Below are 25,005 nucleotides of genomic sequence, written 5' to 3' on the forward strand. Positions count from 1 at the left end.
TAAAAAACAGCTGTATGGAGTGAAAGCCCAATTAAGGAAAATTTTTGTACATTTGCAGACAAAACAATGATCCTGGAAGAAATAATGCAGACACAGGGAGCATTAACTTGGTGCGAGTTGTTCTGAAGGGCATAAGGAAAGTGTTGGAAAGGAGTATGTGTGAACTGCCCCATGCAGATCCTGCAGGTGTGCTCTAAAAGGTACCTAGTTCACATTAACGTAGTCCACAAGATGAGGTACCTTTTAGACCATGCCAGAAGGGTCTATACAGGCCAGTTAGAGCACAACAACATGTTAGCGTGCGTTACAAATCACACCCTTCTGGCGCACTGTGCAGAGAAGCCCACCATTTCAGCAAAGAAGTGAATGGGGAAAGAGAAAAACACACAGACACCAAATGAGTATAAAATGATGGGTAGCTTATTTTCTTTTTAAATTCTATAACAAAGGAACCCACATTCTTACAGCAAAGCAGTAAAGTAGTCATGGCTTCAAGAATTTTTTAAAATGTGTACAACTGATTCAGCTTTTTACTGTTATTTCAAGACCAATATACATATAAAAGGCATAATTTATCAAGATAACACTGCAGTAAGTGAACACGAAATCTAACTTGCAATGAAACTTCTGTTGTGTTACATAATCTACACGAATACCTAAAAAGGGCATTATGAATACCCAACTGGTTAGTAAAGAGTTTAAGTGTTAACAATAAGAGGTGCAATCCTTGAGAGTTAAATGCTGAGAACCCTAGAGCCCTTTCTATGAGGGTATTCATTCTCAATAAAGCTTTGTAGAGTAAAAAACTGAGAAGCAAAATACTCTGTTCAGTTTCTCTGATTCCACTTTCCCTTCCCCCAAAGTGAAGCTTTACTCGGAGTGAAGCTTTACTCGGAGTGAAATCCTGGCGCCATTGAAGACGGTGGCAAAACTCCTGTTAACTGGGGCCAAGATTTTACCCTCAAAAGTCCAGCTCAAATGTCCTTTGGAAATAAAATCCATTGTTTTGTATCGTGTGCAAAGTGCAATATCTCTCCAGTGCTATCAGAAAACATGCTGATAAGGACATAGCCACAGAATCAAATGAAAACAATTAAAACCCTTACTAATTCTAGCAATCCTAACAGAAGAAGGGTGTTTGATATCTACAGGAATTTATGACAACTGATTTAAATAAATCAACTGATTTAATACAGATGCTATTACTAAGACGTGTCCCTTCTGATTTCACTGCGTCAAATCAAAGTTGTTTCACTCAAGTTCTTCAGTTTCTTCTGTGAAAAGGTCTGCCAGATCAGCCACTGTCAACACTGAGGCTTCTGACTGTTTCATGGAAGAGCTGGTGTGGCTGTAGGGAAAATTTGCACATGAGAGTTAGAGAACAGACTCTGCACAATAAAGAAAGAACATGCAGTTGTAGATTGTCTAAAATTTATACTACAGTGAACATCACAAAGGAAGATGACAAGGAAGGGTATGTATACAGTGTAGTTGTAGCTGTGTTGGTCCCAAGATATTTGAGACACAAGATGGGGGAGGTATTATCTTTTACTGGACCAACTTCTATTGGTGAGAGAGAAGCTTTCGAACCACACAGAGCTCTCCTTCAGGTCTGGGAAAAGTACTCTGAACATCACATCTAAACGCAAGGTGGAACAGATTGTTCAGCATAAGTAGTTAGTACATATTTTAAAGGACCATTTTAGGCAGAGTGGCCTATTAACTGCTCTGCAGTGATAGGACAAAAAGAGGGAGTTAGTAGGTTACAGACCACAATGATGCCTGCGTCAAATATTTACAAAACAATGGACAGCCCTCAGATATCCATCCCAAATACGCGGACAAACTTATCCATTTCATCCTCTCCCGTAACAATTTTACATTCAACAACAAACACTTTGTCCAAACCATGGGAATAGCTATATGCCAACCTCTTCATGGGCCACCTTGAAGAAGACAAATGCACCACAAAACCAATGATATACCTCAAACACACTGATGATAGTTTCTTCCTCTGGACAGATGGCTTAAACTCCCCTCATAGACTTCCACCACAATTTCAACAACCAATCCCAATCCATTAAACTCCACAATCAGTTTCAACAATGGATCCCTACAGATAACCATATACAAGAAAGAGGAGATCACGCCTACTTTCAAAATTCCAGTATCCACCCCAAACACACCAACAAATCTGTTATCTACAGCCAGGCACTCAGATACCACAGAATAGGCTCCCAGAAGAAGGTCTGGGATATATATCTTAATACTCAGAACTGCCTTCACCAAAAAAGGACACTCCACCAGAGTAGCAGACCATCATGGAACGGGCCACACAAATACCCTGAGACCCTGCTTCAATACAGAAATAAACCTCCCTCCGGCTGCATGCCCCTAGGTGTCACAGACCACCCTACACTGGAACCCATATGGGGTATCAAACAACTACAACCTATACTCAATGGGGACCCAATCCTAAAAGAAATCTTTCCTGAACCCTCACTTCTGGCCTTCATACAACCCCCCAACCTCTCCAAGCTCATCATCAGAAGCAAGCTTCCCACAGATCAGGACACACCAACTGCCAGACAACAGATGCAAAACCTGCAGACATATCTCCACTGCTGTAATGATCAACACATTTCAAGATCCATGGATCTTACACGTGCCTATCACAACATGTGGTATACCCAGTGCTGTCCCTAGAGATTATGGTGCCCTACGCACCCCCCCTGTGGTGGAACCAGCCCTGGGCCTCCGAGGGGGAGAGGGGTCCCAGGCCTCTGCACAGGAGGGGGTGGGGCTGCACCCAAGGGCTTTGGGAGGCAGGAGCAGCCCGTGCAGGAAGGCAGCAGGGGTCGGGCCCACCCCCACACTCATGGGGTGGTGGGAAGTGGAGCAATCTGGCCCCAGCCTGCTCCGCTCTGCTCCCAGGCTTGGGGGAAGGGGAGAAACCACCCCCGTAGCACTCACCGGCAGAGCAGCTGGGAGCTGGCATAGCATAGCGGGCTGGGGCCGGGTCATTCCACTTCCCGCCACCCGTTGAGTGCCTGACCCTGACCCCTGCTGCAGTCCCCCAGGATGCATAGCTCAGGGGACGGGATATGGGTGGGGGAAGGGGTGGAGCGGGGGCAGTAGCAGCTTTCCTGGGCCCTGCTGTGCACAGCCCATGAGGGACTGGCTCAGCTGCCTGGGGAGGATTGGGCTGGCCACAGCACACAGCTGCATAGAGCACCATGAAATTTGGGGCAATTTGGTGCCCCAAATTTCCTAGTGCCCTACGCAGCTGTGTAGTTTGTGTGTGGGTAGGGATGGCCCTGGGTATACCTCATCCAGTCCACTAAACGCTCCAATAGCAACCATGTGGGTGAAACCAGACAATCACTAGACTCTCAAATTAACTCACACAGGAAAACGATAAAAAACAAAAACACCCTATCATAGAATCATAGAATATCAGGGTTGGAAGGACCCCAGAAGGTCATCTAGTCCAACCCCCTGCTCAAAGCAGGACCAATCCCCAACTAAATCATCCCAGCCAGGGCTTTGTCAAGCCTGACCTTAAAAACTTCTAAGGAAGGAGATTCCACCACCTCCCTAGGTAGCGCATTCCAGTGCTTCACCACCCTCCTAGTGAAAAACTTTTTCACAACATCCAACCTAAACCTCCCCCACTGCAACTTGAGACCATTACTCCTCGTTCTGTCTTCTGCTACCACTGAGAACAGTCTAGATCCATCCTCTTTGGAACCCCCTTTCAGGTAGTTGAAAGCAGCTATCAAATCCCCCCTCATTATTCTCTTCCACAGACTAAACAATCCCAGTTCCCTCAGCCTCTCATAACTCATGTATTCCAGTCCCCTAATCATTTTTGTTGCCCCCCGCTAGATGTTTTCCAATTTTTCCACATCCTTCTTGTAGTGTGGGGCCCAAAACTGGACACAGTCCTCCAGATGAGCCCTGTCGAATAGAGGGGAACGATCACATCCCTCGATCTGCTGGCAATGTCCCTACTTATACAGCCCAAAATGCCATTGGCCTTCTTGGCAACAAGGACACACTGTTGACTCATATCCAGCTTCTCGTCCACTGTAACCCCTAGGTCCTTTTCTGCAGAACGGCTGCCTAGCCATTTGGTCCCTAGTCTGTGGCAGTGCATGGGATTCTTCTGTCCTAAGTGCCGGACTCTGCACTTGTCCTTGTTGAACCTCATCAGATTTCTTTTGGCCCAATCCTCTAATTTGTCTAGGGCCCTCTGTATCCTATCCCTACCCCCCAGCATATCTACCTCTCCTCCCAGTTTAGTGTCATCTGCAAACTTGCTGAGGGTGCAATCCACACCGTCCTCCAGATTATTAATGAAGATATTGAAGAAAACTGGCCTGAGGACTGACCCTTGGGGCACTCCACTTGATACCTCATCCACAGAGCCAGTTATCTTGTCATAGAAGGCAATTAGATTATTTAGGCATGACTTGCCCTTGGTGAATCCATGCTGACTGTTCCTGATCACTTTCCTCTCCTCTAAGTGCTTCAGAATAGATTCCTTGAGGACTTGCTCCATGATTTTTCCAGGGACTGAGGTGAGGCTGACTGACCTGTAGTTCCCAGGATCCTCCTCCTTCCTGTTTTTAAAGATGGGCATAACAGTAGCCTTTTTCCAGTCATCCGGGACCTCCCCCGATCGCCATGAGTTTTCAAAGATAATGGCCAATGGCTCTGCAATCACATCCGCCAACTGCTTTAGCACTCTCGGATGCAGCGCATCCGGCCCCATGGACTTGTGCTCGTCCAGCTTTTCTAAATAGTTCCGAACCACTTCTTTCTCCACAGAGGGCTGGTCACCTCCTCCCCATGCTGTGCTGCCCAGTGCAGTAGTCTGGGAGCTGACCTTGTTCGTGAAGACAGAGGCAAAAAAAGCATTGGGTAAATTAGCTTTTTCCACATCTGCTGTCACTAGGTTGCCTCCCTCATTCAGTAAGGGGCCCACACTTTCTTTGACTTTCTTCTTGTTGCTAACATACCTGAAGAAACCCTTCTTGTTACTCGTAACATCTCTTGCTAGCTGCAACTCCAGGTGTGATTTGGCCTTCCCGATTTCACTCCTGCATGCCCGAGCAATATTTTTATACTCTTCCCTGGTCATTTGTCCAATCTTCCACTTCTTGTAAGCTTCTTTTTTGTGTTTAAGATCAGCAAGGATTTCACTGTTAAGCCAAGCTGGTCGCCTGCCATATTTACTTTTCTTTCTACATATCGGGATGGTTTGTTCCTGTAACCTCAATAAGGATTCTTTAAAATACAGCCAGCTCTCCTGGACTCCTTTCCCCCTCATGTTATTCTCCCAGGGGATCCTGCCCATCAGTTCCCTGAGGGAATCAAAGTCTGCTTTTCTGAAGTCCAGGGTCCGTATTTTGCTGCTCTCCTTGTGTCAGGATCCTGAACTTGACTATCTCATGGTCACTGCCTCCCAGATTCCCATCCACTTTTGCTTCCCCTACTAATTCTTCCCTGTTTGTGAGCAGGTCAAGAAGAGCTCTGCCCCTAGTTGGTTCCTCCAGCACTTGCACCAGGAAATTGTCCCCTACCCTTTCCAAAAACTTCCCGTATTGTCCGTGCACCACTGTATTGCTCTCCCAGCAGATATCAGGGTGATTAAAGTCTCCCATGAGAACCATTTGGTGAATGCTTTTCACAAAGTGATCACTATATCTGACTCATCAATCCTCCTCCTCAAAGAAAACCTGCACAACACTTTCAAAAGATTAACCTGGGAGCAGGGGTGGCAGGTTTGTAGAAATGTTGGTGGTGCTGGGTGCAGGCCGCCGGCTGGGTCAGGGATGCAGGAGGGGGTGAGGGATGCAGGCTCTGGGACGGAGTTTGGGTGTAGGCTCTGGGCTGGGGCAAGGGGTGGGGGGTGCAGGCTCTGGGAGGGAGTATGCAGGGCTGGGGTGCAGGCTCTGGGAGGGAGTTTTGGGGGTAGGATAGGGTGTGTGGGAAAGGGGTGGGGGTGAAGGCTCTGGGAGGGAGTTTGGGTGCAGGCTGGGGCAGGGGGTGGGTGTGCATGAGGGGGTGAGGGGCTTGGGGTGTGGCTGGGGATGAGGAGTTTGGGGTGTGGGGGGCTCAGGGCTAGGGCAGAGGGTTGGAGTGTGGGGTGAGGGCTGGAGATGAGGGGTTCATGATGCAGGAGGGGGCTCAGGGCTGGGGCAGAGGGTTAGGGTGCGGGGGGATGGAGGGTTTGGGGTGTGGGAAGGGCTCAAGGCTAGGGCAGAGGGAAGGAGTGTGTGGGGAGTGAGGGCTCTGTCTGAGGCTGGGGATGAGGGGTTTGGGGTGTTGGAGAGGCTCAGGGCTAGGGCAGAGGGTTGGGGTGCAGGGAGTGGGTGGGCTCTGGCTGGGGGTGCAGGTTCTGAGGTGGGGCAGGGCTGGGGATGAGTTTGGGGTGCAGGCAGGTGCCCTGGAGCTGCGGCCAGAGAGGAGGACTGCCCCCAAGCCCTCTTCCCACTGGCAGCAGTGAGCTCTGGGGGAGGGGCCCCCTCTCCCTCCCCCTCCCTCCCCGTCTCTCCGCCCCCGGCAGCATACTCATTTCACACCACTGTCACTGCACATGCTCCTAGGGCCCCTCTCAGGTCCAATAAGCCCCCTCACCTCCCTTGTGGTGGGTGCTCTGGGCAGGGGGGAAAGGGGGGCTGCCGCCATCACATGTGCACCTCCTCTCCTGCTGTAGCCTCACTGGGGGTGAGGGATGGGGCTGCTCCTTGCCCAGCGGGGGGCAGGAGTGGTGACGGGGGGGAGGGGGAAGGCTGTGCTGGAGGAGGGTCCCGCTGGAAAAGAGAAGGGTCCGAGGCGGAAGGGGAGGGTAAGGGCAGCCTGCCCTGGCACTAGTGGGGCGGGGGGCACTAGGACCCTGTGGCGGCAGTTGATGCCGGGAGCCAGGAGAACAGAGGCAGGGTGGAGCTGCAGGGACACACTGGGGGGCCAGGGAGGTGCGCAGGGGCAGCAAGTGGAGGCTGGGGGACACTTGGGGGAGGTGCAGGGGGTGGCAGGTGTGGCCGAGGGAGAGACCCGGCCCCGAACATTGGTGGAGCTGGGCCCCCGGGCCCTGACTATTGCTGGAGCCCGGCCACCAGGGGCCCATACAACTCGCCGCCCCTGCCTGGGAGTTTAAATTCATAACTCTCACTCCATGATTTTTCATGTCTAGGAACAGAGACACTGGATTTACGGCTTATTACAACAATCTGTAACCCACTAACTCCCTCTTTTTGTCCTAGGACTGCAGAGTTGTTAATGGGCCACTCCACCTTGAATGGTTCCTTAGAATTTGTGCTAAACAATCTGCGTCACCTTGCATTTAGCTGTGACACTTGTCCCAGAATACCTTCCAGAAGGACCAGAAGAGGAGCTCTGTGAGGCTCATTAGCTTGCATCTCTCACCAGCAGAAGTTGATCCAATGAAACATATTACCTCACCCATCTTGTCTCTTTAAGGAAGGGTATGGTTATTACCATGCTCAACCAAAGCAGTATGAACCATCCTGTTCATTATGTGGAGACTATCTTACAGAAGATTTAGTTGGGGACTGGTCCTGCTTTGAGCAGGGGGTTGGACTAGATGACCTCCTGAGGTCCCTTCCAACCCTGATATTCTATGATTCTATGAATCGCATGAGGTCTTCTCACTAGGCAATTTTAAAGACAAAGCAATTAAAGTAGTTTGATCAGGTATTTTGTTGTTCATATTATTCACTACAACTCAGATTAAGAGCACAAGAATTGCCATACTGGATCAGACCCAAATTCCATCTAGTCCAGGACCCTGTCTGACAGTGACCAGTAACCACATGCTTCAGAAGAAGGTGGAATAATCTGTCCCTAGCATGAGATCCTGATCTCTAATAGTAAGAGACTGATGTAAACCCTGCTTTGTACATCCTCCCAAACTACCACAAGTAATAAAAAGACTGGAATCTGAACTCATCTGGTGATTTTGTTGTTTGGGCAAGCAGCATAATACAGTAGTTTTGCTCCTCTGCAGCTATATTGGATCTGCAGTTCTTCTAGTCACATAAGCTTGGTTCTGTGAACTAAATGGAGGGAACTGTGCAGTTAAAGGGTTTATTTTTTCATAACTTTTGACTATCACTATGCTGTACGACTAGAAATTCTCACCTTGTATTTGTTTGCAGGGGTAAGGGTATGAGGGGTAGGGCATCATCCTTATCTTTGTAAGTATCAGTTTTCCACATCTGTACCATTCTAATGTTTTCGCATGTAAAAATTCAAATAATTTGTCCAATGGTTAAACAACATGATTAACAGCAAACATTTGGGAAGGAATATTAAATCTCATGCTTCAGGGTTTACATCAGTCTCTTACCATTAGAGATAATTAAAATGCCTGGCTAGTAAGGGTTTTTTCCCCCCCCCCAAAAAAAGAAGAGTCTAGTGTATACCAGAAATGTAACATCCACATCACATCGGTTTGTTATCTAGCCAATACAAGATTTGTCCAAATGCCAGCTTTTAAAGCATAACCTGGTACACATTTGTACCATTCTAATCTTTTTGCATGTAAAAATTCAAATAATTGTCCAATGCTTAAACAACATTATTAATAGCAAAACCCCATACACCTTAGGTCTAGTTCACCATTGCATTAGTCCAGTTTTATGATAGTGTAATTTCACTGATTTTTGTGCAATTACACTAGTGTAAAACTGGAGTACTGCAGACATGAATCTGGTCTCACATTTATGGTTATTCAGCACACATATACCTGACTGGTTCATGTCCTTCCAGACATCTGGTCTCTTAATTAAAATGTCTGGCCAGTAACTGCACTTATTTACATTGTGTTTCTGTTTCAAATTACTGAATACCAAATCCAGGTTAAAGTGTCAATTTTTTCAAGCTTTGCTGAAAACATTTTGGGACTTTAGTCAAAACCTCACAACTATAGTGAATACAGCATAACCACCTCTTAAACAAACAGAGTGAATGCAGGGTGTATGTATGAATATGACTTTCATTTCAGTGCAGTAATGCTTTTTAGCTCCCCCCCCCGCCCAAAAAAAAAAAAGTACCTTCTCTCTACAGTTTTCAGCATCATCTGCATTCTCTCTTCTATTGTTGCTTTTATCAGGAACCTGTGAACAATGGTGGGCCTGCATGTGTTAAAAAAATAAAATTGAGCACTGGTATATTGTCATAGGACTGGCAAGAAGTTTAGGCCCAAATTTTCACCTCCCTACAAATTATTTTAACCTTGTTGAAAGTGTCCTCTGGATTTTAAAGGCCCAATCCTGTAAGGTGCTGAGCAACCTCTACTGAGAGTAAAGGGTGTTCAGCACCTCCCACCACTCAAATAGCTACTTTGCAAGATCAGGCCCTCAATGATCATCAAAATAATTAAATAAAACCCTAATAGACATTGGATAAAATTCTGCTCTCACTTTTACTAGTAACAATAAAAAGGGTTCATTATGTGCACACCCTGCTTAGGGAGCTCAGAGACATGACTCCTTCTGTAACTCCCAGGGCCAGATTAACTCATCACTTGGTCCCAATCAAACATATACTTCTGGGCCCCTACCCTGTTGGAGAAGTAGTTTCTTTACCCAGTGCCCTCCTTGGAAACGGCAAACGAGCCTCAGCTGTGTGGGAGGAATATCTCTGCCCACTCATCCACTGATGTGGGGATGCACATGAACTGAAAGAACTTCATTCACTTGATTCAGAGTAGCAGCTGTGTTAGTCTGTATCCACAAAAAGAAAAGGAGTGATTGGTAGGATTGCCAACCCTCCAGGTTTGACCTGGAGTCTCCAGGAATTAAAAATTAATCTTTAATTAAAGATTATGTCATGTGATGAAATCTCCAGAAATACATCCGACCAAAACTGGCAACCCAAGTGATTGATGTTGTGATCTGGCACAAAGTGGTACAACATCATGTGAAGTTCTTTCAGTTCGCATGCAAATCTGCATCAGCAAATATATATATATATATATATATATATATATATATATATATATATATATATATATATATATATATATATATATATAAAATAAAATAAAATAAAATAAAATAAAAATAAATAAATAAAATAAAGTGGGGGCCCTGGCCCAGGGACATGCCCAGTTTACCTATGCATTAATCCAGCCCAGGTAACTCCTCAGCACACAGGGGGACCACTCCTGCAGCTACACCCCTTCAGGGAATGTGGCCTGCTCCTCCTTGTATGTTGGGCCTGCTCCATAGACTAGCATGGTATGTGGATGGGAGAAAAGTCCTGCCTTCTCCCGGCCCACTTTGGGGTGATGTACACATGGAATGGGGACATGGAGGAAGCATCTCCTGAACTTCCTTGAGTAAAGGGATTGTGACAGGCTCCTCGCATGTTGTCTTGAAGAGCCCCCTTTATGAGGGCCAGTAATGAACTCAGTCCATTGTTTGTATAGGACCTACAATGTTGCTTTTGAGCCCGTCCAAGAAAGTGAGCTCCAGGTAATGACTAATTAAACATCATTTTCAGAGCTGTGCTGACATCGCTAATGCAGAAGACAAGCAAATATTTTGTTCGGTTTCTTATGTGCCATATAAAAAAGGGTAAAAAAATCTGATTGGCAAATGGAGAACAACAAAGCTAAAGGAAAAGAAAAAGAATTTTCAAGGTCCTGAGTGGGTGAAACAGAGCAGAGTAAAAATCAAAAGTTAATATCTATGAAAATAGCTGTACATCCTTCTGACAATACATTTTTTTTCAGATTAGGAATTTATATTAGAAAATGAAAAGCGCTAAACACTACTCAGAACCTGATTCAAAGTCCATTTAAGTAATGGGATTCTTTCAAGCCCTAAAGTAAAATGTACTAGAAAAAGCCAATAGAACTACTCATGTGGGTGAAAGGGAAGCATAAGCACATGCCTATGCAGGGTAGGGGTCTAAATCTGGAATAACTCCAGATATATGCTGGTGAAACAACATAATTTGGCCCTTACTACACATTTAACTTATACATTGTTCTCTTCTTGACTCAAGGCTCCTTACAGTTTTATTTTCATTATCGTTTTATTAAAGTGTACAACACAACATATTGTTGCTGCTGGTGCTGCCTCATTTTCTGCCATGCCTTGACATGTCAGTACCAGCACCATGTGAAATTACAGTGCAGGCTGTTGCTATTCATCTGATCTTCATCCCCACAGCTGAGTCAAAATATTTAGCACCACACCCAAATATCCATTTACTCATGCATTCACTCTCACACATGACGACTCCTGCAACTCCCTCCGCCCCAAACAAAAACATACATTATCTTTATTCCAGAACACATTCGGTCCAGCTATGTTTCTATTTAGTGTATGGCTTTTTTGGTTTTACTAGTAATTTTTGAAATCTAAGTAGGTGAGCTTTTAAGGGGTGTGGTTCAATGGCTTGCAACACCAAAATAGCAATACTAAAAGTTGTGCAGATTCATGGATCATCTATGCTTGAGATATTTAGATACTAATATAAAAGAAAAGTGTCAATTTAAAACCTAGCCAATTTCAAAAATTAGATATTAAACCTGGCCCTTTTGTCCCTCTGCCAGTCTGTAGTTTTACAGTTAAATTTTCCTATTTTTAAAACTATTTCTCTTTCCCCGACATTGTGTGAGATCCCCACACAAACAATGAAAACTGACTATATAGTGGAAATTGCATTTCATAGTGCTTTGTGTATTGTCAGTTTCACAAACTAAACAGACATCCATTTTTCCAGTTATAGTTAAACAAAAAAGTTTAGAGGAATCTTAAGTGGTTTCAATTAGTAATGGCTACTGCAGAAAAATCTGAGAGAGATACTTCTCATAATAACAGGAAGTAGCATTTTATGAAAGTAGTAATTTTTATTTTCTAAGTTGACAGTGTCCCTTTAAGGAATGACTGTATTGTTGTACAGGTGTCATAGGTTGCTTACACAAGTGAAAGTGCTAAACCCTCTCTCCTATAGTTTTAATGGTTACAGAATATAAGCAATGATCATCAATGTAAAGCTTAACATCAGTAGGTATCTTTTAACCTAATAAAAAACACATGACCAATAAAGATTTGGGCTAGACTGTCTCCTTCCGCAGGAGACAGAGTCTACTGGAAACTTCAGTAGTTCATAAGATGTTTTGTTTTTTAACTGCATGGTGTATTCCATGAGTAGAGAGTGTGAAAACCTCACAATGCTCATTTCAGGAGACCCAGGTGGTGGGCCAACTCTTCCTCTATGCTCCAAATAGAGCAGGGGTGAGGAAACTACGGCCCACCAGCCATTTTAATCCGGCCCTTGAGCTCCAGCTGGGGAGTGGAATCTGGGGCTTGCCCTGCTCTGGCTCTCCACGCGGCTCCCGGAAAGCAGTGGCATGGCCTCCCTCCGGCTCCTACGTGTATGGGCAGCCAGGGTGCTCCGCTCTGCACGCTGCCCCCGCCTCAAGCGCTGCCCCCACAGCTCCCATTGGCTGGGAACTGCAGCCAATAGGAGCTGCAGGAATGGTGCCTGCAGACTGGGCAGCATGCAGCAGAGCTGCCTGGCCGCACCTCTGCATAAGAGCCGGAAAAGGGACATGCTGCTGCTTCCGGAAGCCACTTGAGGTAAGCCCCGCCCAGAGCCTGCATCCGTGAGCCACTCCCCTGCACCCCAACCCTCTGCCCCAGCCCTGATCCCACTCCCACCCTCCAAGCCCCTCGGTCCCAGCCCAGAGCACCCTTCTACACCTCAAACTCCTCATCCCCAGCCCCATCCCAGAGCCTGCACCCCCAGCCAGAGCCTCCTCCTGCACCCTGAACTCCTCATTTCTGGCCCCACCCTGGAGCCCTCACCCCCTCCCACACCGCAACCCCAATTTTGTGAGTATTTATGGCCCGCCATACAATTTCTATTCCCAGATATGACCCACTCCTGAAATACACCTACCACTTAGCCTGACCACCTAGCTTCCTCAGGAGCCAGACCTACCCCCAAACATATACTTTATCTCCCTCCCCAAAAGGGGGGGGTAAGCAGGTATGGAAGGGTAGCTCACAGCAGCATTTCCAAAGCTGATTTCCACTCAGAAATCCAACAGCACCCTCGGGAGCATTTTGCTGGGAATGACTGCGCCTCATTTCCATTCATCTACCTCTGACTCTTGGTTCACTTCCTTTGGACCTGTAGAATCCAGGCCCTGCACTGTTTGAGAGCGTGCTTTCACAGCTCCCAGGGAAGATGAAGCTTACAACTGAGTCAGTGGTAATCTCTCCCAAATCTTAAATGTGCTTCACCCACTTTTTACTGAGTTAGGCTCAATTGTGGCTATCTAAATAAAGGGGAGAATTGTGCCTTTTATGTTTTCCAGCCCAACCCACCCATTTCCCAGGAAAACATGCAGAAGGGCCACACCCTGGCAGAGTGGCTTGTTTTTATTAGTGTAAATATACAGTTAAATGATTAAGATCACTAATTAGAAAAAAAGAGAATCTTTAAGAAGTTTGCGTTAAAACACAACAGCAAAACTGAATAGAAGAGAAGCCTACAAGGAAAAAAATATTGCTATGCTTCTTTTTTTCCACATGTAAGGCAAGTGGTTCTTGAGACCAAAGCAGTTAAAAAGCTAGTAAGATATTGATCTCTTCTGAATTATCTGCCATTCAGATAAAATAGAAAAATATCATTAACCTAAGCTGCCACTACAAAATCAAAGAGAGTTTGTAATGATAGTGGCTAGAGCTTGAGATATGGAGTCAAGACAATAGATTCTAGTCCTGGATCTGACTATGTGGTCTTAGGTAAGTCACGCAGGGCAAAGTTTTCGTAGGTTCCTAAGACACTTAGCCACTTAAGTCCCAATGACTTTCAATGGGACTTAGTGCTTAAGTCACTTTTGAAAATGGAACGCAAGAGCTTAAGTCACTTAAGTATTTAGGTTCTATTTGAAGATTTAATCCATAACCATTTTGTTTCTCAGTTTATCCATCTGTAAAGTGGGGATACCTATCATACTTCAGCTTAAAGATTCTCAGAAGGAGTTTGCCACATACGAGCATAGTATTATTTTAGACTGACAAGGCAACAGAACAGCAATTTTAAGCAACGTTTATTTTAATTCTTACTTTGTTTGTCCAATACGATGCACTCTGCCAATGGCCTGAAGTTCATGTGCAGGATTCAAAATGGGTTCCACTAGCAGAACATGAGTTGCCTCGATTATGTTTAATCCATTGGAACCAGTATGAAGGGGTAGCAACAAAATATTGATCTTGGGATCATATTTAAATGCCGAGAGGTTCTCCTAGAAGATAAACACCATGTTAGCATTTCAGTGGGAGTTGTTCCTGAATAAGGACTGTAGGGTAGGTACGACAATCAGGATCCAGACACCCCAAGGTAAAGAATAAGAAATTGAATCGACTAATTGTATTCAATATTATTGTACTACAAAAGTGCATCGAGTAAGGTCTGTTAGGAAAGCTGGTGACTTTCTGGTCATTAATATTACTAAGTGATCTATGTACATTTAGTGTGTAAAGAGTTAGGTATGTATACTGGGAATATGTTCCTAAAACATGGTCGGGGGGAGGGGAAGGTAGACTAAGTAATCTCAGTAGAGTAGATAAATAGGTTTGTCCCAGAGAAAGGAATGTAGATTTGCCAGTCTGCCGGAGTCAATATGCCTTAGTAAACTAGAGACAGTGAAAATATATTTGTATCTAAGGTAAATAAAATAAGTAAACCAACAGAAAGAGGATGAAGACAGCTTGGCATCTGCACATCAGTCGGAAATTACCTCTGTCTGGGGTGTACACTTCAAAAGAAACACATTTCAAAGGTTTACTAGACTATAAGAAGTGGAGAAAATCCCTTAGTTATCCATCAGTTAGGGGACAAAGGGATCAGCACCTGCTAATTCTGTGAACAGCGGATCCTCCTGCCCAAAGGGCTGGAGATGCTGGAGGCTTGATGTGAGAAATCTGCTTAAGCAAAGATTGTAACTTGCTAAAGTTAGTTTTAGTCACCAGAAAGCGTATTGTTTTGTTTATAACCATACCTGTCTCTTTTTCTCTGGCCGAGTACCACTTAAATCTATGTGCTTAATAAACATACTCGGAGTTGTACTATAAACCATCTCAGTGTTGTGTACCAAGGTAAAAAGTATGCCTTCAGCTGGACTATCAGGCTGGTGGGGGTGTGTGTGTGCGTGCGCGCACGGTCTCTTTGGAGACAGTGGATTGAGTAATTTCTGTGAGTATCTAGTGAGAGGGACTGGACCCTACAGAGACACATCTCTGGGTTCACTGAATGTTACCTGCAAGGCAAGGTTTAGATTGGCAGAGTCTCAAAGAGTTTGCTGGAGAGGCGGACAGACTGGTTTGGCAAGGAGGTGAAATACGAAATACTATTTAAGCTCCAGCAAAGCTCTCTTTTGCAGAGGCAGAGGGGTAACACACTGGCTTACACTTCTGGGCTCCCTGAGAAGAATGTCACAATCAGGTGTTTTTTGTTTGTCTTTTTAAAGAGAATTTAGTAACTGACAGCCCTGAACACAGAAATCTTTTATCCAAAGGACAAATGAGCAGCAGCAGCGCAAGCATCCCCCACAACACCGTGGCCAATCTATCTCATCCCCTTCATTCACATAAACTTTATTAAAAACAAATAGTATATGCCTTATTTTTGTGGTTTTGATAGTGTTTTTTAATTATTATTTTAGAGTTCATTAGCTCAGAGATCAAATGCTCTGCCTTGATCAGTTCTATTATTCTCATTCCATTTTCTGAAAGGATATGCAAGGCGAAAGGGTCAAATGAATTTCTGCTAATTATTCCCCCACCAATCCCTCCCGCAAAAAATGACTTGCAGCAAAATCAGCTTTCTGTACCTGAAATTTACTAATTCCATTAATCTGAGCAAACACCATGTTGTTATCATATAGAGCTTTTGAAATTATGTCCAAAACATCTTGCCACTAGAAAAAACACAATATAAAAGCAAGTCAGTATTACAAATAGCACTGACAACACTAGAACATGAAAATATGACATGACTGTAATATCTTAACCTTACCAATAAATAACCCAGTTATAAAAGGAACCTCTTATGATATGCCTTAAATTAACATTAAACAATTTTTTGGGGGTGTTATTTTTTCTCCAAGAACAATATATTTTAAAAATTGTCTTAATATTAAAGATACAAAGTAGCAAACAGTCCAGCATTCAAAGTGGGCAAACAGAATCCAGAGGAGAGAAAATTAGTGTAAAGAAATAAAGATAAGTTTGAGCAGAAGAGATTTGCAACAATGAAATGTAGTTTTAAAATTTATGAAAAATACTTTGACAGTATCTTTTCTATCTAGTTAAAATACATGTAGAACTGATAATACGTCTGCATATGAATTTTCAGTGTTTGCCCTTTGAACATCTGTAAAATGGGGGATAAGATACTGATCTCCCTTGTAAAGTGCTTTGAGATCAACTGAAGAGAAGTGCTATATAAGAGCTAGCTGTTATTATGATACAATACTTTCCATCTATTAACCATGAGTACTATCAACAATGTCCCAATGACATGAAGAATCCTTCACAATGCTCAAAGAATCAAGTGGATATTGAAAACTACTTACATAGTTTAGTAGCTAAACTGAACTTTGGAAACAGTTATTGGAATCTAAGAATTTGTAGAACACAAAGTAACTTTTAAGGTAGAAAATAAGGTTGATCAATACCGTTGAGAAAACCAAAGATTTAGCCCCTGGATCTTTAAACTGGATTTTCTTCAGAGTCCGAACCACAGCTTCCACTTTGGTGGAGTGACTTCCCTTTGAAAAGGGGAAAGAAAAACACCAGCATACAATAGGATGCAGCAAAACTGAAGGAAACAAAATCACACATGCACATTATATACTGATCTTTCTATTAGCATCTCTTAAATATCGTGCGGTCTCTGTCTTATAGATCTCAAAAGGGATCAGCAAATCTCTCTTACCCAGGTACCCATTTTTTTGGATGGGCCTTACAAAATTATACCAGGAACGTTGGAAGTACTTACCATAGTTTGCTCTTAGACCGTACTCTTCTCGGGGCAGAAACTATAGGTGAAATTCAGAACTTGCAGCATGGGAGGGGTGGGGAAGGTAGGCTAAAATGGCTTTAAGCTGCCTTTGTGCCCTCCCAGTAACGTACTGTTCTGGGAGTTACAGCGATCCCCGCTGTAATTTGGACAGCCCTCTGGATGGCAGTGCTGCCCATAACCTCCACAATACTTTGTGCTGAAATCCAGTACCTGACACAACTCGCCCTCCCCCAGCATATCCACTATGCCTCGGAGGGCTTGCAAGGGGGTCCTTGAAGGATAGCCTATGACAGTCTTGCTTAGTTCCTACATGGGGTGAATTCTCCCCTGGCCAAATTCAGGGCTTTTAGGCGTTATATGACACTTGGCTGGCTAGAGTGGGAGTGAGACTCTCACTCTGTTTTTGTTTGTGTCTTGTACAGCAATGAGTATGCTGTCACCCCTGAAATAAATAATTCTTTAAAAAGGTTATTTAACATAAGGTTCTAGCTATTATTTGTTTTATTTATTTTGATTTATGTAACAAGATTTATGTAGCATCTTATCCAAAGCTCCTTGTTGCTTTTAACAGACATTTAAAGAACAATTACAACAGAAGACCAGCTGAAAACTTAACTGAGCAATTAAAAATTTGAGGTAAACAGTACTCACAAATCCCAGCTCTCATTTAACGCTAACAGATAGGCTTTCCCAAATGTTGTAATGTCAAAAGACTCAGGCTATTTTGGATGAAGTGGAGGGGACAAAAATCTGAAGTTCAGGGCTATTATGGAGAGCACCCTGCCAGCAAGTTCTCCCTTCATTTAAAGAAGAGATCTCCAGCTTGGGTGCTCTGATGATTATAATTGCAGAAGTATGGCATAGGAAGAGATGTCTGTCACGTAGGCATGTTACAAGCATCAAACCCAACACATGAAACTCCATCTGAAAACCAAGAACTAGGGGCAGAACACAGTGAATTTCTTCTGTGTTTGATCCTCCACTGGTATAAGGTTTCTGAGTGAACTTCATAAGAACTTACATGTGTATACTTTATTAAGACCACATCCACCAAAGCATCTGAGCACGAGAATAGCAGTCTACTGAAGTCAAGTGGAGGAAGAATTATGGTGGTATTCCACCCCCCTTTGATTCCAATGTCCTAAATACAATTTTGCTCTGTAGGCCACTCCAAAAGATTCCATCACCAGAGCCAAGAGGAAAGTATACAGGGGACATTCTTGCTCAGGTCCCCTCTCATGAGAAGGTATGGAAGACTGAACAGATTTTGGCCCCAGTAAACACTATAAAAGTCTGATTAATAAATCACTCTCTATAGGTAAAATACAATTTGACATCTCATAGAGAGAGTTCAATGTAGCTGAGAGCATTCTCAGTATCAAATGACAAAATGAAGCCTGGATATCAGCAAAATTACAATCTCTGATTTATTTCTTTTTTCTCTTTTTTTTTAAATTCAGAAATTACAATTTTTAACAATATTATCTAAAATGTGACCATCACAATTAATGAGAGAAAGTAGGTGCCAAGACTTGCAACTAAGTGCATCTTTCCCCTTCTTCAGAACAAAGGAATTAACAGTCTGACATTTTCTGTAGAAAGATAAGGAAACTTCTGACAAGAACTAGAATTATTTATTAATAAACAAAAAGGTCAGCAAATCAGAATATTTTCCATAGACTTCAGTCTGGAGATAATGCAACGTTTTCTCTTTATATTGGAAATGTCAGACAACAACTTCTTGTATACTGTACAGGAGGCATATAAACTAATTTCAGTCATCACAAAGTTAAGTTTCACTAAAATAGATGGGAGTCTATTGCACAATCAGTGATCCACAAATGTCTATGACAGGGTTTCTCAATCTTTTTTTTTTTTGTGGGGGGGGGACCCCCTATGAAAATATTTCAGGCTGTGATCACCCTCCCTCCCAAAAAGTGATGACTCCTCCCGCATACCATAAGAGTTTTCAGCAACACCACCTATGAAGGATCTTCAAAATCCAGATTTAACATCCTCTCTCTTATACTACCTCTCGGCAAATTTAGGTCCCCAGTAAGATTTTATATTCACGAATCCTGCTTCTGTTGCAACCCCCACTCAGTTGCGGCACTAATATTTAATGCTTTTTGCTCCATAAAAAATAATAATTTGTAGTGTCTCAAAACTATTATAATAATACCCAGGCACTTTAAAAAGAATTAGCAAATAGAAATCAGTTAGCAACACCTCAACCAGGATCATGGCAAAATACCAAGTCCCATGACTGCAATGAAACGAGTATTTTCTCATGGCATTTTTATTGAAATTACAGAACTACAATTACATGACCACAGCTCCACTTATCACTGCCAAAAGTCGAAATATGGTTATGTGCACAGAAGCAAATGAAGGAGGGCACTTAAAATATTTACATATTAGAGCTGTTAAGCAATTAAAAAAAGTAATTGCGATTAATCACGCAATTAAAAACATTAATCGTGATTAATCACACTGTTAATAGAATACCATTTATTAACAATATTTTTGGATGTTTTCTACATTTTCAAATATATTGATTTCAATTACAACACAGAATACAAACTGTACAGTGCTCACTTTATATTTATTTTTTATTATAAATATTTTCACTGTAAAAACAAAAGGAATAGTATTTTTCAATTCACCTCATACAAGTACTGTAGTGCAATCTCTTTATCATGAAAGTTGAACTTACAAATGTAGAATTATGTACAAAAATATAACTGCACTCAAAAATAAAACAATGTAAAACTTCAGAGCCTACAAGTCCATTCGGTCCTATTTCTTGTTCAGCCAATCGCTCAGGTAAGTTTCTTTACACTTGCAGGAGATAATGCTGTCCACTTTTTGTTCACAATGTCATCTGAACGTGAGAACAGGTGTTCTCATGGCACTGTTGTAGTCAGCATCACAAGATATTTACATGATAGATGTGCTAAAGATTCATATGTCCCTTTGTGCTTCAATCACCATTCCAGAGGACGTGTCCCCATGCTGATGATGGGTTCTGCTCAATAACAATTCGACACAATGCAGACCGATACATGTTTGTTTTCATCATCTGAGTCCGATGCCACCAGCAGAAGGTTGATTTTCTTTTTTGGTGGTTTGGGTTCTGTAGTTTCTGCATCAGAGTGTTGCTCATTTAAGACTTCTGAAAGCATGCTCCACACCTCGTCCTTCATTTTGGAAGGCACTTCAGACTTTTAAACCTTGAGTTGAGTGCTATGGCTATCTTTAGAAATCTCACATTGGTACCTTCTTTGCGTTTTGTCAAATCTGCAGTGAAAGTGTTCTTAAAATAAACATATGCTGAGTCATCATCTGAGACTACTATAACATGAAATATATGGCAGAATGCAGGTAAAACAGAAGCAGAGACCTACAATTCTTCCCGAAGGAGTTCAGTCACACATTTAATTAATGTATTATTTTTTTTAATGAGCGTCATCAGTACGGAAGCATATCCTCTGGAATGATGGCTGAAGCATGAAGGAGCATATGAATGTTTAGCATATCTGGCACGTGAATACCTTGCAATGCCGGTGACAAAAGTCACATGAAAATACCTGTTCTGACTTTCAGGTGACATTGTAAATAAGAAGTGGGCAGCATTATCTCCTGTAAATGTAAACAAACTTGTCTGTCTTAAGAAGAAAAGGAGTACTTGTGGCACCTTAGAGACTAACAAATTTATTTGAGCATAAGCTTTTGTGAGCTATAGCTCACTTCATCGGATGCATGCAGTGGAAAATACATAGGGAGATTTTATATACACAGAGAACATGAAACAATGGGTGTTATCATACACACTGTAACGAGAGCGATCAGGTAAGGTGAGCTATTCCCAGCAGGAGGAAAAAGAAAAAAAAAACTTTTGTAGTGATAATCAAGGTGGGCCATTTCCAGCAGTTGACAAGAACATGTGAGGAACAGTAGGGGGGAAAACAAATATGGGGAAATAGTTTTACTTTGTGTAATGACACATCCACTCCCAGTCTTTATTCAAGCCTAATTTAATGGTGTCTAGTTTGCAAATTAATTTGAATTCAGCAGTCTCTCGGGGTCTGTTTTTGAAGGTTTTTTGTTGTAATATTGCGACTTTTAGGTCTGTAATCGAGTGATCAGAGACACTGAAGTGTTCTCCGACTGTCTTAGCAATTGGCTGAACAAGAAGTAGGACCGAATGGACTTGTAGGCTCTAAAGTTTTACATTGTTTTGTTTTTGAGTGCAGTTATGTAACCAAAAAAATTTGTAAGTTGCACTTTCATGATAAAGAGATTGAACTACAGTACTTACATGAGGTGAACTGAAAAATACTGTTTCTTTGGTTTTTTACAGTGCAAATGTTTGTAATAAAAATAATAATCTAAAGTGAGCAGTGTACACTTTGTATTGTGTTGTAATTGAAATTAATATATTTGAAAATGTAGAAAAACGTCCAAAAATATGTAATAAATGTCAATTGGTATTCTATTGTTTAACAATGCCATTAAAAATGTGATTAATCTAGATTAATTTTTCTGAGTTAATTACATGAGTTAACTGCAATTATTCAACAGCCCTAATACAGATGTAACATTTTTACCCTCTATTGTAGGTTATTAAAATGTGCTCCTTTAACTATTTCAGCCCTACTTGATTTCATCACATCTGTAAATCACGGGGATGAAATATATTAAATAGTAATATTTGTAAAACACTTAGATTCTTAGATCTAAAACAAAGTATATTATTTTACCATGTGTATTACAAATATATAAGTTACACCTTTATTGACCTAATGGATATTTTAAATTTGTCACAGTGAGACTTGTAACTGTGAAGTTGAATACTAACAAACTATTTTTACCTTCAGCTATGCAAACTAAGAACAATCTAGGAAAAAGTACATAAATTAACTTTAATTTATCCTTAGGGCACGAGGGGAGACTCATACTAAGTGCGTACTGTAATGCAAATCCTGTCTACCTAGTCTGTCTACCTTCCATTCATTCAAGACCATTTCACTGTACTTTAATGCATGATCTTATGTATACAAATTACAATGTTCTCAATACAGAAGAGTACACAACTATGTTCTACTTCTTGCTCATTCTTCATTTTGTTCTCTATGCCATTTACTTGTTTGCATACGGGCTCTGTTTGCCTGGCAATCAGAAAATGTATTTCCTTAATTATTAATATTGTGTTGCAGTGTTTTTTAAAGGTATTTTATTGCTTAAAAGTGGTTATGTGTCTATACAAGTGCACGCTGTAGTTGTTTCAGCTGGGCAAATATTGTTTTATTTTTGTCTGTACCTGTTTTCTGAATGCTGATTTGCACATGGTTGGCTGTGCTATACTGACAGGTCAAATTTAGTGCAGTTTTGCTGCTTGTAGTATTGGTGGGGAAGTGATTCCAGTCTAAGTGAGTGCCTGGAGCAAGCACTGGGCAGCTCACAAGTAGCAATGTGAATGCTCAACCTGTCAAGGGTTTCCGTATTCAGTGCCAGCTTCTTTGCTACTATTTTCTATAATGATTTCAGTGCTATGTTCTGGGTACAGGAGTGAACAACTTTTGGTGCCAACACCTTTGCTGTTGATACGTACCTGGCAGCCATCTAGAATCCTGTTTCCAGAAGTGTGACTAGACTGTTCAAAAAATGTATATCTAAAAAGGGGTTGGAGGCTGGGGGTCTGGATGATACTGTTGGCAGCTCCCTAGCAACAGCCAGCCAATGGTACCCATCCTTGGTTAGGGGATCTGAGATTGGTTAATTCTCAGAATTTCTTACAAGTGTTGGGACGGAGTTGCAGGAGGATGGGGTGATTCCCCAAGTAGAATTAGGCTTCTTTCTGCTCTGGTCTCCACACTGCTGCAAGCCGCAATTTCTCTCTCTCCTTTGTCTTCTGGATTTTATTAGCTGCTTGCAGAATCTGTAACTTGTTGCTCAAGTTATTGGCTGCCCTAGGGATTAGGGTAGGATGCTGCGGGCATCTCTGGACTTGGAAGTGACTGTATGGACACTTATGGTGTCTTGGTACAATTAGTTTGCCTATGAATCATAGGACTGCAGCTTTGGGTGGTACCTTGTCTTGGATGCATGAGTTACATTCCCCTGGGAAGCTGGTGGAAAGGGGATAAAATAAATAGGAGAACACAACTGGTATGACCCTACAGAGGTTGGGAGTTGGAGTGATGCCCCTTTTCTGCGAACTGTGTATCAGTGAATCTTCCTAGAAAGGGCTGGATTTGCCTGGAGGTCCAGGTAATTATGCAAAGTGTTGCCTCAACATTTAGCAGTTGCCTCATCAGCACAATACTTTGGCCTTAATCAGGCTTTGGTATGATGCAAACATGGTTGGTCAAGGAAATGTTACACTCTGGACTAGAGAATCAAAAAAGGGAGGTGGTTTATGACAGTTTTCTCCTCTTTTCACTGCTTCCAGGGACAGGCTGCTTTTAAGAGATATTTTCAGTTAGAGGGTTAATAAAGCTACAGCCCCAAGTCCAAAAGATGATAATTCTTGCCACCATCCATTCACAAGCAGAAAAAGATCATCATCACTCTGCCATTCAGAACTATTACTTGTACAAGAAATACTTAAAAACATAGAATGTCTCATGAGTGTAGACCAATTTTGCTTAGTCAACAGCACCACAGTTAGTGGCACTGTGGAAATAACTAACACAAATAACAGTGGGTAAGTTGACCATTTTCCCCTTTTGTACAGTGTTTATGCAGATGTGCTACAGAACTGCTTCATACCATTTCACTTTCAGAAATCACACATTTACACTACAGAGAGCCTTATAATTAGGAAGCTCTCTCTTCACACACAACATCAAACACTGACAAATGAATTAAAAGCAAATCTACCAAATTCAATCTTTGCAACAGGAAAACTGCCCAAAGAAAATATATTAATTCAACTGAAAGGTCAAAGTGTTTATATACCCAGCTTGAGTAACCATGTGATTTTATTACTGCATAGGTCCTCCTGCATTCCATCCTCATACCTCTCTTTGTTAACATAATTTGTCATGATGTACAAAATTAGAGTCCTTTTACCAATCAGGCAGTGAGTAACTCACTTGTGTAAATGTCTGCAGTTTCAAGGCCTTATATAGTCTTCAGGACAGGGACCATATTTTCCAGATTCTTGACTGATCAGCAGCAGTACAAAGGAAGATAAAAACCTTCAATGAACAGTATCACAGAGATTTTGTAAAATTACCACCACCAAATACCTTGAAATTTGGTAATTTTTACACCTAAAAAAAACATATTTTGCTGCTTCATTGCTTCACTCATCTCTGTGGTTCCACTCTTTCCACAGCTCCTATTTACTCTATGTTTTTTGTTAGTTTTTGCAAACTCATTCTCCTGCTGATTTGAGTGTGTGGCACATCTGTGACACCTAAAAGGAGTGAACGGAGCAGCAAGAGAGTTGAAACTATGGATACAGTACAAAATATCTCAGTCCCTTTGCTGCCCCAGTTTTTTTTTTTAAATCATTCTGCTCTAAACAATCAAGGTACATCATCAACTTGAAAAAAAAAATACATGTGTAAACCACAACCCCTCCGGCCCTCCACCACCACATGAAAGAAACCTGGGTTCACATTTTAAGTAAAAATAAATACCAAATGAAGTTGATTCTTAGTGCCAAAAATAAGTCAGCATTTCCCACCATAATGTTTACAGGAGATGTACCATAGATACTATGTATTCTTGGCTTCCACGCTGGCCATTTGTTATCCTATTGCCCAGCAACACATCTTGCATTTGTTTACATTAGAGTTTAACTGGAGTTAAATGATAGCCATTTAACTTGTGTTAGCTTTAATGTTTGTACATGCTAGTCTGACCAGAGTAATCCACAAACATCTGTATTCTGTTGTGGAATGTCCAGAC

The 25,005-nt window shown here is 42.2% G+C and overlaps 1 protein-coding gene across 12 annotated transcripts in view; it reads right to left on the reverse strand.

The window, feature by feature from the left end:
* Nucleotides 1-398: 398 nt before the first annotated feature.
* SHPRH (SNF2 histone linker PHD RING helicase) overlaps nt 399-25,005 on the reverse strand; it is a 141,005-nt gene continuing 116,398 nt past the window's right edge. For 9 of the 12 annotated variants that reach the window (XM_073337547.2, XM_073337541.2, XM_073337545.2 and 6 more), the window contains 5 exons: nt 16,736-16,828; nt 15,890-15,976; nt 14,124-14,302; nt 9,084-9,164; nt 399-1,348 (listed from right to left, as the gene is read on the reverse strand). In XM_073337547.2, coding sequence (XP_073193648.1) covers nt 1,252-1,348; nt 9,084-9,164; nt 14,124-14,302; nt 15,890-15,976; nt 16,736-16,828 — 537 coding nt within the window. In that variant the 3' untranslated portion in view covers nt 399-1,251. Of the gene's footprint in view, nt 1,349-7,351; nt 8,257-9,083; nt 9,165-14,123; nt 14,303-15,889; nt 15,977-16,735; nt 16,829-21,701; nt 24,255-25,005 lie in introns of those variants that run through there. The other 3 variants (XM_073337549.2, XM_073337550.2, XM_073337551.2) reach the window with 3 other exon arrangements.

The sequence above is a fragment of the Lepidochelys kempii genome, chromosome 3 (assembly GCF_965140285.1).
Source record: "Lepidochelys kempii isolate rLepKem1 chromosome 3, rLepKem1.hap1, whole genome shotgun sequence".
NCBI classification, from domain to species: domain Eukaryota; kingdom Metazoa; phylum Chordata; order Testudines; family Cheloniidae; genus Lepidochelys; species Lepidochelys kempii.